Source organism: Grampus griseus (assembly GCF_964374135.1).
Source record: "Grampus griseus genome assembly, chromosome: 13".
Classification (NCBI taxonomy): Eukaryota; Metazoa; Chordata; class Mammalia; order Artiodactyla; family Delphinidae; genus Grampus; species Grampus griseus.
The window spans coordinates 69,577,018-69,595,581 of record NC_139007.1 but is presented as its reverse complement, the minus strand read 5'-3'; the positions used below and the strand labels follow the sequence as shown (position 1 = coordinate 69,595,581).

At 34.9% G+C, this 18,564-nt stretch overlaps 1 protein-coding gene across 1 annotated transcript in view; it reads left to right on the top strand.

The window, feature by feature from the left end:
• The window catches only part of SHPRH (SNF2 histone linker PHD RING helicase), an 81,287-nt gene that overhangs the window by 51,986 nt on the left and 10,737 nt on the right, over positions 1 to 18,564 (top strand). The window contains exons 22-25 of the mRNA XM_082669071.1: positions 1,312 to 1,455; positions 2,586 to 2,687; positions 5,486 to 5,557; positions 7,057 to 7,245. Of these exons, the coding sequence (XP_082525197.1) occupies positions 1,312 to 1,455; positions 2,586 to 2,687; positions 5,486 to 5,557; positions 7,057 to 7,245 (507 nt within the window). The remainder of the gene's footprint in view (positions 1 to 1,311; positions 1,456 to 2,585; positions 2,688 to 5,485; positions 5,558 to 7,056; positions 7,246 to 18,564) is intronic.

Sequence of the window (18,564 nt, the reverse complement as noted above, 5' to 3'; positions counted from 1 at the left end):
AATGCACAAAGGGACTCTTCATATTTATACTTAATAATTTCATCATATTATAACTCTATGCTTGAGATTCCAGAATTCATTAATTTTGAATTATTCTTTATATGTGGATTTTTTAATCCCTTGTCCTACTTTGCAAGTGAGATGGGTGAGGAAATAAAAGAAGTGGGTTTTTTATTTATAATGTTATATTCCATTTGATATCTTTTATTTTTTTAATCTAAAGTTCTTGCCTTTTAAAGCAGGATAAAAATTTCTCTCAAGAAAGAAGCTGTGCTGTCTATAATATCAATTCATACATTTGATAGATTGAAGAATAATACTTCCATAGCATCAAAATCATTGGTTCATAGTAGTTTTTTTCTTTTCACATTACTATTCTAAAAGCAAAAGCACATTAACACAGTTAATTACAGCAAGTCATGGAAGAAACAATACTATATACAGTGTTCATTTGCCCCTACGTTCTTCCTTTGAGCTCAGTTTAGCCACATGGTCTGTGTCAGAGGAGTGCTTATCATGCAGTTCACCCAGATCTTTGTTCATTTGTTCTCCATAACATTGCAGACTAAACCCTTTAACAACAGTGTAAATGAATGAGCTACTGCTACACACATCAATCAGGATCTAACTCAAAGCATAATGTTAGTGAAGAAAGCAGATCAAAAAATTTTATACTGATTGATAGCATTTTTATAAATTTCAGAAACATATAAAACCAGATTATTAAGGATGTATGGATTAGTATAACTCCAGCAAAAAGTACAGAATAGTAAGTCCAATTCAGAATAGTGGTTACCCCATTGTTGGGGGTTGAAGGAAGAATGTGTGAGGCAAGAGAGTGATGCAGTTGAGAAGGAACACAGGCTTCCTAAGGAACTGGCATTATTCTCTTTCCTAATTCAGATGATGTGGACTCAGTTGTATACTTTAATATTCTCATTATCATATATACATATTATTTTGAGAATGTGCAATATTTTATAATAAAAAGTATTTCTTTAAAAAATAAAGCAGAGATTCCACCAGTCTAGTATTGATCTGTAAAGCTCTTTGGTCCTACCAAGAAATCTCGGGGTATGCTGTTCCTGAGATTCTGAAGAGGCAATACACTATAGTGTCCTGTGGAGATCATTCAGACCCACTGCCTCATCCTAAAAATGGCCCAAGAATTGCTTGTACCTTAGACCCGTAATGAAAACACTGTGTATGATTTAAGACCTCAGTGAAGACTCTTGACCAAGGGACATCTTGGTGGTTTTAACCAGTTTTAATTATGTGCTTTACCACTGTCTGTCTTTTCTGTTCCTTCAGTTGCTTCATGAATATTGGATGGCTCTGAGGAATCGTGTGTCTGCTGTTGATGAGCTTGCAATGGCTACAGAACGACTAAGAGTACGTGATCCTAGGGAGCCAAAGCCCAGTCCACCAGTTCCTCATATCATTGAACCACATGAGGTAATTTGCAAATGAATCACAGAAAAGAACACAGCAAATAGATGTCACAAAAATCCAAGATCCATAGAAGGGATAGAGTCAGGGCAGTGATGTCTTCAATAAGTAAGTGTTTCATATCTGCTCTTCGTTTGAGCCATATGAAGTTGTTTGTTTTTGTAGTAGGTCAGAGATGAGCAATTTCATGTCTAATACATGCTTAGCATTCACTGTTTGGGTGCATTTGCACTTTTGTTTGTTTCTCTCCACGTTGCATATTCATCTATTCTTGAGCACCTTTTGCGTGCCAAAACCTGAAGATATTCTTGGTCAGTTTTTAGACGTATGTCCTATTACTTCAGCTTTTTCAGAACTAAAAAAATCTTCCATGAGAACAACCAAGAACTGATTTTGCACTGTTTTCCTTTGCTAACAATGAACAGATATTGACAACTTATCATCTGTTAAATTCCTCTTTGTATCTCAGAATTAAAAAAATAACTCCACCAACCTTTTTTCTTCATATTAAAAATATTATTTTCTTTAGAATTTGTTTTTATTCCTTTAATCTTTTAAATCTTTTTTTTCCTATAAAGCTTGAAGACTGTAACTTAGAAAAACTTAGAAATATTCATTATATACTATTTCACTTCATTTTTAAAATAGAATTCTCAATAAGTTTTAAGTGAAAACAAATTCCTCTTTTTTTTTTTCTGTTACCATATTCTACTGGCGGTGGGGTGGGGCACAGAAAGGAGGAGCAGAGAGATTCTTCCTTGGATTTCTTAAAATCACTTCATTTGTATGGCCAAAGTAGCATACCATTTTATTTTTCTTTATCGCATGAATGTATTACTGAAAAATCATACACAAATAGCCTTTGGTTGATTTTTAACCTACTTCAGGTATATAGGGAAGCTTTTTATTTAAAAGAATTCTGCCTTGAATTTTGTCTTCTATACAGTAAAATATATATATTTTTTGAAATATGTTAATATTATCTAGTATCCCTTTTGCAAATTTGAGTTTTCACATGTAAATATGTTTTCATAAAATAGGACACTTTTTAAGAAAGAATTAAAATAGAAGAATTGTGCATGTTTAATATAATGTTACCATCTTAGAATAAAGAAGTTGTTTTGTTCTGTTTTTAGGTAGAACAAAATCGTATAAAACTACTAAACGATAAAGCTGTTGCTACATCACAGCTTCAGAAAAAACTCGGGCAGCTTCTTTACCTAACTAACTTGGAGAAGGTATTGTTTTTAAAAGATGCTACTTTTTCCCATACTGTATTATCAATAAACCACTTTATTGACTCCTTTCATTTAATCTATTAGTCCCCTAATTAATGGTATAGGTGTTTTTTTAATCATTCTTTTATTTGTTTGTGTTAGTTATGTGAGTCAGAACACTAGCTATGTCTGCAATAGCTACACAGATCACAAAAGAAGATGATATCTATAGAAAATATGTTATACAGATAATGTAAAGGGTATGCAGTATATAGTATAGCACAATGTAAACAGACTGTAGTTGGAAGCCTTGAATAGTGAAAGTATTACAACATACCACTCAGCAAAGATAAACGCATGCATCCAATAACGCATACACGGATTCTTTTAATTTGTTTTTTGAAACTGTGTAGTGTGTTTGGAAAGCTGCTAAATAAGAGGACGTGGAAACGAATTATTTAATGTAATTCACAACATATTTTCTTAGTAGTAAGCAAAGTACTGTATTGGACTTTGATGAATATAATTCCATTTTCTGGCAAGAATAAATGGGAGTGGCAGAGTAACTTATCAGAACAACATATAATAGTAGATTTTTGGATAGGGCAAATGAAGGAAAGCAGTAGACTACAATTGGTCCTGAAAACTAGTACAAAATACATTTAAGTGAATCATTAAATCTCAGCAACGACAAAATGAAAAAGTTGGACATTCTTTATAGGTAAAATAGCATAGTAGTTAAGAAGGTAGACTTTTGGACCTAGATAGTGCAAATTTGAATCATGATGCCACTATTTTCTAGATATAGGACTCTATTCAAGTTATTTACTTCTCTTTGTCCCATTTGTAAAATGAGAAAAGTAACACTATCTTGTAGGGCTCTCTTGAGGATCAAATGAATTAATATATGTAAGTGCTAAAGTGTTTACTGGTTTATTAAGCACTTTCTAGGTATTCACTATTAATATTATTATATTATTACTATTATTATAATGATGACTACTATTTTGGCAGGGGAAAAAAGAGAAGAACTTTAAGTCAATCTCTCAAAATGCTAGCTATAGAAAAATAACATTCAGAAAAAAATTCTTGATATTTCTGGACGTGAGTTTTTAAAATACAAGATTTCTGTACTTTAAATGTGAGAGTCAAAATTAAGAGACAGTTGATGATTCTTTTAGTTATGGAACATAAGTTGATATTCTCTATATGTTGAATTATTTTTTTAAAAATTAAAATTCCAAGGATATAATCTATGTAGGAAAACCCATTTGGCAAAAAATATAAGAAAATAATATTTACTGTATAAATGAAGGAAAATAAGCAATCTGCAAACTACTAAGCATAGGACAAATCCAGCCCATCACCTGTTTTCGTGAATAAAGTTTTATTGGAATACAGCTATACTCATTCGTTAAGTATTGTCTACAGCTGCTTTTGTGCTATAATAGCAGAGTTGAGGAGTTGCAGCAGAGATCGTATGGCCGACAAAGCCTAAAATATTTACAATCATGCCCTTTATGGAAAACATGCTAATTCTTACATTAAATAAATTAGAAAAGAAGAGGTATTGTAAATTCTGGTCGATTGTTTACAAAATGCTATAGTAATACCTTCTCTTGCGTGCTTGCTCTTGGTTAATCCCCTCCTACACTGCCTGTAGGCTTAGGCAGATGACTTGTTTTTGGCCTTGTGTCACAGAGATTTGAAAAGTCCACGCACTTTGGAATTCTTCCAATTGTGTCATGTTTTGGAACTCTGCGACTATGTGAGGAAGCCCAGGTTACCTTTCTTGAGGAGCAAAAACCTCAGCTTAGCCCTCTCCCCAGACCAGCTAGCCTACCAACTGCTAGATATGAGTGTGGGCCGTCCTGGACCATCCAGCCCAAGCCAAATCAGTGCATCCCAAAGTAACCCAGGTGACCTGTAGCATCAGGAGAAATTCATGTTTTTTTAGCCACTAAGGTTTTAGGTGGTTTGCTATGTTACCTGAAACAAATCAATAATTAACAGAGGAAAAGAATAATTCAGTCCCACTTTTTTTAAATGCTGCGTACTTATGTTGTAGTTAATGGAATTGTTTTAACCATTAGAACTTCTGAATCCATGCACAATTTGGCTTTTTTTTTCTGCTTATAAGAGTCAAAGGATAATCAAGAACAATTTAGTAATCTGTGAGTCTATTTTACTTTCCTTTATGTTTTCCTCAGTTTTAAAACCTGTTCATTTGATGACTTTTTTGGAAATCTTTCAGTTTTTAAAGAGACTTTGAAAAGCTATTATACTTCAACATAATTTCCAGGCATAGTTAGGTCTCAAATCAGTAATATTTCTGGTTTCTAATTATTTGCTTTGCCTTGGTGAGATTAGAAAAAGGATACAGAGAAGAAATCAGTATTAATAAGGAGTTATGTGAATAAATGCTGCCTCTTCCCAATGTCTTTGATCCCATGCCAAGTGGACATGCAGAATATCTATTTCTTTATTAAAAAAATATATCTAACATGAAAGTAAAATTTGAGAATTTAGGTAAATTATATCATATTTTGCTTTTTATTTTGCCTTCTATCATAATCACAAATACAGTAATATGATAACTTTAACAAACTGTGTTAAAAATTGAGTCCATTTTTTTCTTCACACCTTAAATAAATGTTATTTGTAAATCCCAGGAATGGTAGTATTAATATATGAATTATTAGGTCATCTCAATTATTAGATTATTTTAATTGCCAACATTTACTTTTATAAATGAGTTGTACTACATGTAACGGCTTTTAAGATATAACTAATATATGTTTTAATTCTTTTTTGGATAGTCTCAGGACAAAACATCAGGAGGTATTAATCCAGAACCTTGTCCAATCTGTGCTCGGCAACTGGGAAAACAGGTGAAATTATAATAAATATTACATGCATTTGTAAAATACTTTACAGTCTTCACAGGCTTTTACATACAACTCGCCCCACCCTCAAACTTTGCATGCAAGGCAAATAGTACCTCTGTCTGAAAGGTAGGGCCAAAGGTTAACTGACAGGCTTAGTGCCAAATATGTTTGAGCAATGTTTTCCCTTAAGTGATAGGTGAAAACATATTTCTAGAATAGCCCCATCTTTTTCATTAAAGGTGAATAATTTTAAGTATTATTTCCAGTCACTTGAGTCTGTCAGTTTACCATGGTTATTTGGTACTTGTACAGAAATATAATACGGCATACACAGATTTACTTAAGTTATGACAAAGGTATAGTAACGTAGTTCTTACTTAACATTATTACTGTCTAATAGTACCAGGATTTAAAGCGCAAATAACAGCAATCCTGAGGAAATTCATATGTGATTTTTAGAAGACTATTATATCAATTAAGTATATTTCTTTGTGAATATTAGTATACAAATGTCTATAAACTTAATGGAACTGTATTAGTTTTCCTCAAAGAGATTCTTATTTTTACTTTATGAAATGTGATTTATGATACTGTAAGTTCCTACTTTGTATGATAAATAAATATATGTAATATCGGTATATTCACTGCTTTTCAAATTTTGAAAGATAAGTCTATTACTATTAAATGAGTAAAAGTGTCCTTGGCACTTTTTTCTATGGAGCTGAGAGTAGAAGCCTAAATATATGAGTTCCATATTCTGACCAGCAATAATCAGAAAGAACATATCTTTTAGTTTCCACAATTCATGGAGAAGATAAGATTTTAAAGGATATTTTATTGATAATAAATCTTAAAAGGACAGATTGGTAATGGAGGAGAAGAATAGTAATTACAGATACTGGCAATTTCTGTTAAAAATCAGTGATAAAAACATTTTGATAAAAATTACTATAAAAATGGAAAGGATCATGGTGTAAGTAGTTTCTTCTTTGCTTTTAGTTTTGATGAGATTCATGCAGCTAGATTGTCTCAGAAATTTTATTATCTTTAACATTTCCATCTCATTTTCTATATAATAAATGCTTTAACATGTGAAAATGTAAATCTGCTTATTACTAAGTTGTGTAGAATATATTGAATATGACATTATGTCCAAATTAATGTTGTAGTCAGTCTATTCTGTGAGAGTGCTAAAGAGTAATTTGCATTTTTCCTAAATGCTGAAATGAGAACACGAGCATCTTACAAAATAATGATGACTGACTATTATCCTCCTGTTAGGGTGAACAGAACTAAAGACTATGAAAGCTTAGTCTAGTTGGACTAAAAAATAGTTAGTTTAAAAGTATAACTTAGTTTTTATGACTTAAAAAGGATATTTATATCATGAAATAGTTAGGAAATGAAATTATGACTCTCTTCTCCTTTTAATATGTTTATAGATTGGAAGGCATCTTTGATAGCATCTCACTGAGGCATATTCTATGTGTTTTCTTTTTTAGTGGGCAGTACTGACCTGTGGGCACTGTTTCTGTAATGAATGCATTTCAATTATTATCGAACAGTACAGCGTGGGGTCTCACAGGAGCTCCATTAAGTGTGCCATCTGCCGCCAGACCACATCTCATAAAGAAATCTCGTATGTCTTCACCTCAGAGAAAGCCAGCCAGGAAGAGGACATCCCTGTGAAGGTAAAGTCAGTTAAGAACATGTAGACACATAGTCAGAGCAAGATAATAGGAATCAGTATCTGGCCGTGAGAGCATCAAAATCAGAACAAGCCTGGCCCAGTGACTATGGAGCAACCACTGTTGTCTGTCTGTAGATACACTGCCTGAAAGCCTCAGCTTTACCATCTACTCGTTCCTCGTGGGAGGAACACAAGAAAGCTTTTTCAGACATAGTTAGTTAGTAATAGTTATGCCCATCATGGCAAAAAAAGTAACATCTTAGAATTCCAGTCCCTTACTATTTTTGCAGTGTTTCTGTCCATTACAAATTGATAGAGCTCTGGTTAAGTTCAAGGTTTCTTTTTCTTCATTCTTCCATTCAGCCCCGGGTATCAGGAAAAAAAGATGTGCCCCACCAAATTGAAGGATAAAATAAATTGATTATTGAAGTTAGTGAAGACTGTCACAAGGAGGAGGTAGTGCACTTTTAGATGGCGTGGGTTGGTATTTCAGAGTATAGCCAAAGCTTTGCTTTATTTTCCTAATTTTTTTCCCATGCTTCCTTCAGAACTTTAAGAAATAAGACTATAATTTAAAATCCAAATAGGATCTGTAACTGGACTTTCTGCCTAAGGGGTATTTATTTAATGAGAAGCCTTTACTAGACTTTTTTGTTCTTTGTTTTACTTAAGCATGCTTTTTTTTTTTCTCTCTAACCAAACTTAGACAATGGACAACTCAATGTATGAGTATAGTAGGGAATATAGGCCAGAAGAAGTGGTTGGGAGAATGGGGCAGCTGGCTCATAAGCAAGAGGTAGTAGAATATTTTTCATTCATTTCTTCTCCTTCTGGGTCCCTGATGCTCTCTGCTCACTTATTTTTCAGAGTTGTATTTTGTGAGTAGAATTAACCACAAGTTGAAGCTGCCAGGAGTTAGGCAGTTGTTAGGATGCCCTCTCCCGAGAACACTGGAGTTCCATTAAAGAATATCTAATTGCTATTTATTCCCACTGTCATTTGAGTAAAACCTGAAAATATCAGTCACATTGCTCTCAAGTGTGTTGAGGTAAACAGAATCCCAAAGTTGGGATGAACTTTCATTCATTCATTCTTCCCGTACATGTTTAGTGGACACATACTGTATGCCAGGCAGTGTGCTGGGCCTCACAGATGCAACACACACTCATGAATAAAACAGGTATGATTGCTGCCCTCATGGATTTTACATTTTGGCAGTCGGGGGAAGGAGTTTGAGTTGAGGCAGAAAGCACAGACATTAAGCAAATAATTGACGTGATAAGCACTACAAAAGAAAATCAAACCTGGCTTCTCTGAGGGAATGGCAGTTAAGTAGATGTCTAAAGGATGAATGGATCAGCCAGCCTGAGAGAGGGTAAAAGTGATCTTGTTGGGAGGAGGCTACAAGAGAGAAAAAACAAACAACCAAAAATCCCAGTATGTGAATAGGTCTGAGACAAGAAGAAACTCAAACGGAACTGAGTAGCTGCAGTGTAGAAAACACAAAGGAGAATGGAATGAAATGAGTCGAATCCAAAGAGGGGCCAGATACTGAAGAGCCATCTGAGCATCTGAGAATTTTCTTTTCATGTAAAGAAAGCTATTAACATGTTATATGTTATAAGCAGAGGAGTATCATGATCAGACTTGGATTTTTAAAAGATTCCTCTTGCTACAGTATGGAAATTAGATTAGCAGGAATAGAAAAGACTAGAGTAGAAAAAAATTTGGAGAGACCAATTTAGGAGGCTACAACAGTAGTGATGGTGGCTTTGATTAGGTTGGTGGCAGTGGAGAAGCAAAGAAGTACATATATTCAGGAGATGTTTGGAGTAGAGTTGATGAATGAGATACAGTATCGGAGGGGTTGATGATGAAGAGGGAGATTTTGTAGGTGACCCCTGGTTTCTGATGTGAAAAATCAAGTGGCTAAAAGTACAGTTAACTATATAAGGTACTTGGAAGAAGGGTACATTTAGATATACTATATTTGAAGTGCCGAAGACATCCACGTAGAACTTTCCAGCAAAGTGTTAATATGTGGAGCTGGAGAGAGAAAATTCAGAGACATTGGCATAAGTGATCTTTGAAGCCATGAAAGTGTATGAGCTGGCCTAAGGAAAGAAACATAAAATTTAGCTTCAGATCAGGTCCTGCAGCACTCCATAGCTTTTAAAAAAAATGGAATAAAGGGAGAGGAGCTGAAAAAGGAGACCAAGAAAGAGCAACTAGAGGCATAGGCAGTCCTGGAGAACATGCTGCCAACAGAGGCAATGGAAACTCGGCTTCAAGGAGGAGGCGGTTATCAGCTGTTTCCCTTGATGCTGAAGGTGGCTCAGCTACAAGATGGACTAATTTGGCTACTGAAGGTCATTGGAAAGGAGCCCTTTCAGTGGAAATGTATTAGCAAAAAGCAGATCGGGAGGGAATGAGAAGTGAACAGGAAATGAATAGGTCAAGAGAGAAAAATGCCCAACTACTTCATAAATTTAGCTGTGAAGTAGAAAAGTGAGTGTTGTAACCAGAAGGGGATATGAAGTGCAGAAAGGCTTTGTGTTTTTTTGTTTTATTCTGTTTAATATAAAAGATCCTTGAGCATGTTTAATCTTCAATAAAGAAGAGTAGATTGAAGATATAGGAGAGAAAAGGGATAATGCATAATACAAGATTCTTGAAAAGACAGGAAGAGTGTTGATATGTAGAGAGAAAGTAGAGATCTCATTGAAATTGAATAACTAACAAGTGTAGGTTGGGCTATTGCACAACCAAGCTATAAGGGTAGGGGTCCTTATCAGAGAATAGGAGATCTTTAATTATTATTATTATTGAAATATAGTTGATTTACGATGTTTTGTTGGTTTCAGGAGTACAGCACAGTTAATCAGTTATACATATACATATATCCACTTTTTTTTTTTTTTTTAGATTCTTTTCCCATATAGGTCATTACAGAGAATTGAGTAGAGTTCCCTGTGCTGTAGATTAGGTCCTTATTAGTTATCTGTTTTATATATAGTAGTGTGTATATGTCAGTCCCAATCTCCCAATTTATCCCTCCCCTCCCTTCCCACCCCCGGTAACCATAAGTTTGTTTGCTACATTCGTGATTCTGTTTCTGTTTTGTAAATAAGTTCATTTGTACCGTTTTTTAGATTCCACATATAAGCGATATCATATGATATTTGTATTAGTTCTTTCCAGAGGGACAGGTTTTCAGTACTCCAGATGTGACTGTAGAAGTGGGTGACTCAAGTGAGGTGGAGGAGAAAAGGTGGTAGAAGCTGAACCAATGAGATCTGAATGTTGAATAGGTGGTCCAAGTGCACGGTATATAATGTCCAGAGTTAGTATACTTTAACCTATTCACCACACAAAGAACTGCTTTCCTTTTCAGTCCCCCCTCCCCTTTTCCTCCTACTCTTATAGTTTCTTTCTCCTTTTCCTTCCCATAAAGAGTCTTTTTTTAGCCTTTTCTTCTTCCCTTTTATCTTTTCCTCTGGGCTCAGGCATCCCAAGGGCCACAGATAGCATTCACGGCCTAAGCAGGACTGCTGACCCTTAGGTGAAAGCATTCATCACAGTATGGGGAACAAGCATAAGAAAGAACTGCTGTGTCAGGCTTCATGCAGTAAGGTTTAGGAAGTGATTGCTCTGGCTACCAGTAAACAGCACAGCCTCTGTGAAACTGAGTCATTGAGCCCATCAAACCCAAACACCTGTTCCTCTTATGGCAGCTTTCCTAGACACCCAGGAGAGAGATCAGGACAGTTACATTTGCTGTCCTGTTGGAACAGCGATATCTGTCAAATACTGTTTATTATGTTCTGACTTCTTCCTGTCTTTCATGGGTATTGATAAACACATGAATTAATTGAAGGATCTTGTAAAAAAATTAAAAGAACACAGAATTCACTAAAGTTAATTTCTCTTTTTGATGCATAAATATTTACATTTCCTTTTCATTAAATACATGACTGAATATTGTACTTACTATGCAAGCAAGTTTTATCACTTTTCCACATTCTCACATTGCTTCTTGCTACATTAACTTTTGTTTTCTGTCACCATTTCTGTCTGCCACTTCTGCCTTCTGCTGCCTGTCACATTTCTGCCACCTTCTCCTTAAAGCATGTGCTTATCGTTTTCTCAGACTCTCACTGTACTCTGACCATCTGAAACTACCCCACTAAATGGTCACATCATCTGTCTTGGAGTTGAGGGATATAAAGATGACTCTATATGAATAATGAAAGCATTATTTTGAAATTTTATAAATATTAGTTCATACTATTCCTAAACTTAGGGGTTCTTTTTTATTGTTGGTTATCCAATCCCTGATTTTTATTAAACACTCCTGAGAATTAATTTTTCATTTCATTAAAGTTTTTATCTGAAATGTTTATTTTACTCTAAGCATTCATGTCAAGGCTCTCGGACATAGCAAACAGTGTAATATCATACATGGTGCTTAATCATATAGCTGATCTCAGACAAAAGATATTTGGAGAACATAAAAATAGAATTAAATAATATAAGACATTTTTTTCTACTGGTATTTCACAATGTAAGGAATCCTATTGACTGACCATATAAATAAAATGAGTAAAATGTTCATTAGTGAATTAGTGGATGCATTTAAGTTAAAGACTCTAGCTACCCTAACAGCAGTGTGACAGTATTCCTGAATGACCCTTGGAACCTACTGGGCATTTCACAAAGTAAACAAAATTCCCCCTGCAAGTTCTGACAGCTGCCAGGCATTTTAGAGGGTGAAGTAGGCCTCCTGGCAGAACATATGCCCCACGTGGCCTGTTCCCCGTGTCCGCAGTTTGGCTAGGTTTCATACAAAGCATTTTTGTCAGTGGAAACCGTGACCCCATAATGGACACGATTCTTATGTCATAAGTTTCTGTCCAGGAGAAAATACATGGATATAGCCATAGCAAAGCCTTCCCACCTGTCCCACACACACCACAGTGCTTCATCTTCTCACACTTTTGAGTGTCTAATAATCAAGTGGTCTGCTTTTTAAAATAAAGAATTTTTTCAGGCTCCATTCCCATAAATTTTAACTCGTTAGATCTCGGATCTGGTCCAGGAAACTACATTTTTAACAAGCAAATCTATTGCTAGTAGAGATGTTTTATACAGTCTTTTTGTAGAGGGAAAAAAATACTGTATTTCTACATTAGAACTCTCAGAGAAACCTAGTAATACCATGGGTCATATTCTACTATGTGTAGAATCCTGTTGTTTCCTTTCTGTTTTTCTCTTTTCTTTTTCTTTTTTTTTTTTCTTTTTGACCTTTTGTTGAGTTGATTCAAAGGTGACTTGTGAAGTCTGTCTTGTACTTTCTAAATACAATTAAAATATCTGGGTGGAATAAAACTATAAAATTATGACTGAGTTTAAAATTGACATAAAATAATTTGGTAAATATGCTTATCTAAATATTTTCATATGAGATATGTGATATTATCTTATAATACTAACTGGTAAATTAATATTATATATAATATAATATTAATGTATAGTGTAATATTAATACATGAATATTAACTGGTAAATTTATAACACAGTTAAGTGTTTTTGTTAGAAAATGTCATGAATAAATATAATTGCAAAAAACCATTTCTATTCACCAGCCAAGTTAGCTCTTGAACTGTTAGTGAGTCTCATGTTGAAGTTAGCAATAGCTTGCAATAAATTGAACATACAGTAAAGACTTCTAAGATATAAACTATAAGTTATTTTTATGAACACTTTTACTGTGTGGAGTATAAACTCCATTAAAATGTGGAAAAGACATTATTCATGAGGTGAGGACTTTTGTTTCATTCGCTACTGTATCCCTAGTATCTAGAACAATGCCTGGCATGTAAGAGGTACTCAGTGGATGGATGGACGGATGGCTGGCTGGATGGATGGATGGACAAGTAAACCACTGATTAGTATTTACATATAATCCCCAAAAACCTTTGGCTCCAAATAAAATTTTTAACTTTTTTGCAGTTGCTAACTTTATCCCTTTGAAATAATCATTAAAGTATTTTAAAGAACAGGATAATTTTTTTGTGGCTAAGTGCACTTGTAAAATTTCCCACATAGGCTGCCTGGATGGAGTTTCCATTGAACTTTATTCAAGTAACATGTGAAGAACCTAACCCAGGCATATGCTTGAAAAGTATTCCTACTTTTTGAGATCAATCATACAAGCTGTGTAACTGCACTAAATTGTATCTGTCACTATCAACATGGATTTTTAGCGTGGTGAACAGGTGCAGACAGAAATAAAACAATGCTAACTGATCTTACTCAGCAGGAACTACTATGGACAGCACAGGCAAATTGAAAGAGTTAGCTCTGCGTCAAAAGGAAAAGTCCAGAATAAAAGTAATGAAAGTCAGAAAGTACTAAGACAGGAAATGACTTCTTCTATACTAAACAATAGGAAACAGATTAAGTTACAAATCAGCAAGGAAACCTAAAGAAAAATCTATGATCTGTCATACAACTGATTAGAGATCATAGTTCTTTTGTGGGGGGGAGGCGGAGCTAAATTGTGTAAATTTGTCTTTTTTAAAGTGATGTTCTTCAGTTAAATGAATCTTCAAAAAAATCTCTAATCTCAGGATCTTTGATTCTTGTAGTAGGTTTAAAAGATTGCAAAAAGCCAATACAAGTAATAACTGGAAGATTTAAATGTTATCCCTGCTCTGTTTCAGATGTGATTGTCCCATTTCTGACAAGGCTGGAACTTCTTATCCGGGGCAGCTAGCACAGGTTAGGCATCCATTTGACCCTAGAGCAGTGAGAGGTACTGCAGGTACAATAGCATGCAGCACTAGGGTAATGGCATAATTCAGAACACCAGTTCACTTGTGATAAACACAGTCCCAATTGTATCACTAATGTAGTAAGCTTAAAAGGTCCCAGAATTACAAGCCTCCCACCCATTCCCCTAAAACCCTTATTCATCTGTAAGAAATCAGGGTAAACAAAAAGTGTAATATTATTTTTCAGTAGAAGTAATTTGCACAAAAGCATAAACATAAATTCAGAATAAAACAAACGGCATACAGTGAAAAGTAATGTTCTCCATTCTTCCTTCTTTGCCTATTTCTATTGCCAGTTTCTATTTTTAGTTATGACTTTCAGTAATATACATAAATTTTGTTTCTTGAAGTACTAGCTGTAGACAGTATCTGCTAATAGTCCTCACGTCAAAATAGGAGGAAATTTGTGCATCTCTTCTTCCTTCATTCTTTCTTTTCCCTTCCACATTCTAATTTTTGTTATAGTATCATTTTTACATTATAATGTTTATACTGTTATGTTTTGTTATCTAATTGTAGATGTGACTTCCATATCTAAAAACAAATCAGTAAATGGTGTGTACAATATTGTAATATAAATACTTTTCATTAGTGAACCAAGCAGAGTGATTGAAGTCATGCAGAAAGGAATGTAATCCTAATCCTCTCATTTAAACTTCGCTTTTCAAGGAAGAATCTTCTGAGTACCCCAGTGTAGTAGAAGTTCTCATTTTTTTAGCTAGCTTCCTTCATTTCTGTGTCAGCCTTATCTGGCACCATTATTCATGTAATTCTCATTCTACAATTCTTTTTTCGCTGTGATCTACTGCATCAAGAAATTTTAACATGATAAGCATGTGAACAGAAAATCAGAGTTTTTACACTTCTGAAAATGACTTCATTCTGCCTTCACTTTAGAGTCATAAGTGACTGGCAACCCCCATACTGTAAGACATTATTTGACATGTTTTATGTATATTAGTGTGTATGTATGGATTATGTATGGAATATACATAATATATAAACATATATACTAATATATCATATATTAATATATTATAAAGATACATTAAAGATAATATATAAATATATATTATCTATAAAATCCCTAAAGATTTAGTCTGCCTATTGACATAAAGTAGCCTATAAACATGAATATTCTCTCTGATGTTTGATGAAAAATACGACTCAGTACATTCATCGTCTCCATTGTGTTGACTTTTTTCTGATGTTCTTCAGAACACAGTGGCCACTTTAGCCCTTAATTCTGCCATTGGAGCTGAGCATGACCATGAGAATCCATATATATTACAAAGGAAAAGGAGTGGGAGAGCAATGTGGACAGATTAGACAAACAGAGAAAATAAAAGGGGCCAAAGGAAGAAGGACTAGACTGGTGAAGAAGCAATATAATGGGTAACAAACCGTTGGTTCACAGTCATGGATTGCCAAGCCCTGCTTCAGAGTCCCCAGTTTTCAACAATAACTTTCCAGTCATAGAGAGCACTATTTTTCTTTTATTTATATACATCAAGTAGAAGTAGTGCTTTGCTGCTACAGTTGGGAGGTGTCCTAACTGTTCTCCTTCCTTTCCTTCCTTCCCTAAATAAGGAGTCTCAACAGATAGAAAATAGATGTGAAGGGAATAGGGTGAAGCCAGCTACAGTATGTCTTCTATGCTATACTCATGGATTTTTCCTGTTGTTCCCTCCTCTTTCCCCAATAACAAGACCAGAGAAAAAAGCAGTACCTCACTCTAAGATGCATTGGTAAAATATTTAGACCTATTTTGGAGGAGAGGGGTTGATCAGAGTCTAAATCAAATACTACTTGATTGCTTCCTTAGAATTCTGCATCTCCTGAGTATACAATAGAAACAAAACTGAATTTTCCATCCTTTTAACACATTTAACAGCTTTTAACTCAAAGTTTAGGTTCTCAGATTTTAACAAGAGCCTGGAAATGTGTAGCTGCTTATTCCAATCAAGTTTAACTCTATGATAAAAATAAGTTAGTTGCACCTATTTAGCGCAGATAAGAGGCTACGAGACATTTCTGATTTCTAGTTATGCTATTAGACAACCTCTAGGCCAGATTTCATGAGAAATTCTTTGTTGGTCTTTATTGCTAATGGATCTCTACTGATTTTTCATTGCCTTGACTGCCTGAATGGTCTGGAGCTTTTAACTTTGTACTTAATTTTCCAGAAAGGGAAAGACCTATATGTGTAGCTTTGAGGTCTAGTTTGGTTTTATTCATTAAATTACAAGCAAGGGAGCAAAGATCTTCATAAAGAACATTTTGTAAGATTCTTTTGTTGTAAAGAAGGAGAATTCCATCCTTTTCCTTCAGTGTTAAGTGTTATAATGCTCTTGGCTACTTACCTCATGAGAGGAAGATCAGGAGAGGCACTAACTTGTTCTGAGTGGTAGCACTTTATATGTCTCCTTTCATAGTTCCCTAGTTGGCCTTAGAGAGAACTAGTGCCTCAGAGAGAACAGCCACAAAGATACAGTCAGGGGCGGGCAGAGGACAGATGATGGGTCTTCATTCCAAAGCTGGGCCTTGGTCTTTGATGTTTCAGAAACATGAAGAAAAACCAAGCATTAATCATAGAGTAGGGTTGGTAGATATACATGTGGAAAAACTGAAGAGACTACCAAGAAAGGATAGAAATGAGGAAAGGGACAGGAACTTCAGAAGAGGGCAGAGCTGCTTATAATTAAATCCAACTCTGTCAGCCTAATATATTATGAAATGATCTAGCAGTTTGGGGGGATTTCTCTTCCATGCACCCCCCCCTCCCTAATTCCACCCTAACTTTGCATCTGTGTGTTTGCTGATAGAGCTAAAACATAAACTGGGTTGGATTAAGGCTGCCAGTGTACCTGTCTTGAGAATATTCATACTCTGTTAACACCTTGCACAGGGATGGATTGATATCTCTGTTTTCCTCATCCATATCTCTTTTGCTTTTTCTGTGATCCTCTCCTATATAGATATAACCCATCTCCTTCCTGTTTTAATCTTTTTAACAAAGTGAATATTTCTTTTCTGTAGCAGTGACCACATTGAGTAGTCGTCTCAGAAACTGACAGATCTGAGCCAAAGTTCATTTATGTATTTGAGATAGAAAGAAACATTAAAAGGAACAGTAGAATGTGCATAATGCTTATTAAGATGGTATAATAAAGCATTCACTTAAGTCGCTTCCAGGCCAGCCCAGCAGTATAAAACCATCCTTTGCTTTTCTCCATATTCTGTAACATGCATTAGACTGTGTGTATTTGAGAATAAGGGAGTATCTTTTCATCATTGTATATTCAGTGCCTAGTGTAGTTCTTGTCATTTATGTGCACAGAAAGTTTTTGTTGAATGATTTGAATCGTGAACTCACCTGAAATGCTAGAGGGTTTGATCCCTTTGATCCCTTTTATTACTCTGCTCTTAGACCAACCGTGGTCTTTTCAGTATTATTTGGGGACTTTTGCTTTTCACTTGGAAGTGTAAAAACACAAGCAGAAGAGAGAGAAAAAAGTTAAGAATAAAGGCCTAATGTGGTAGATATCTCTGATTCTAAAGATTGGAAATAAAAGTCCACAGGGTTTGCTGACTTTATTAACCTCTCCTATCACTGCTGGTAGGTAGGGAAAAAATGAGTGTTGATAGACCAGAATGAGATAGCACCACCCTCCAACTGGTAGCTTCTTTTTAGACCAGTTCCAGTGACTTCATTACACAGTACTAATCCAAAAACCACCTCAGGTCTGCTTTGTGTTAGATTAAATCTGCTCATCTTTCAAGCCTGCTCTTGTCTGAGTCTCTCTAGCTTTTGTAATTTTATAATCTCAATTATAAAAGAGATTAATTGCAAGATTTGATTTGCCTGTTGTTAATCATTCTGAATGACCAAAAAAATATGTTGAGAGTTTTTAATTGTATTCTAACCCGCTTTTATTTTTATTTTGTTTATTCATTGTTTTACTCAGGTATGTTTGGGATTGAGAAGCCTAAACATACATATTAAAAATTTTTACATTAAGTAAACTGGTTGAGTATATACTATTTACAAAGGACCGTGCTAGGCTCTAGGTGATATAAAAGTAAATGCCATTTGGTCCTTGTTTTCAAACAAATATCAACTGATAAATGACAGGAATATACTGTACTCTGAGATATGATATAATATCATATGAAATCATACTAGATGGAATCATGGCAGGGCAATTAATTGAGGAAAAAGCTATTCTTCTCTAAATAAAATCTCTCATCTTTCCCTTATGAAAGACAAATTTAAATGTCAAACAAATACAGAAAAGTCTAATAAAGTAGTAAAGTCAAAGAATACTTAGTTTTGGGCTTCCCTGGTGGCGCGGTGGTTGAGAATCTGCCTGCCAATGCAGGGGACACGGGTTCGAGCCCTGGTCCGGGAAGATCCCACATGATGCAGAGCAACGAAGAGTAGCCCCCGGCTCGCTGCAACTATAGAAAGCCAGCGCACAGCA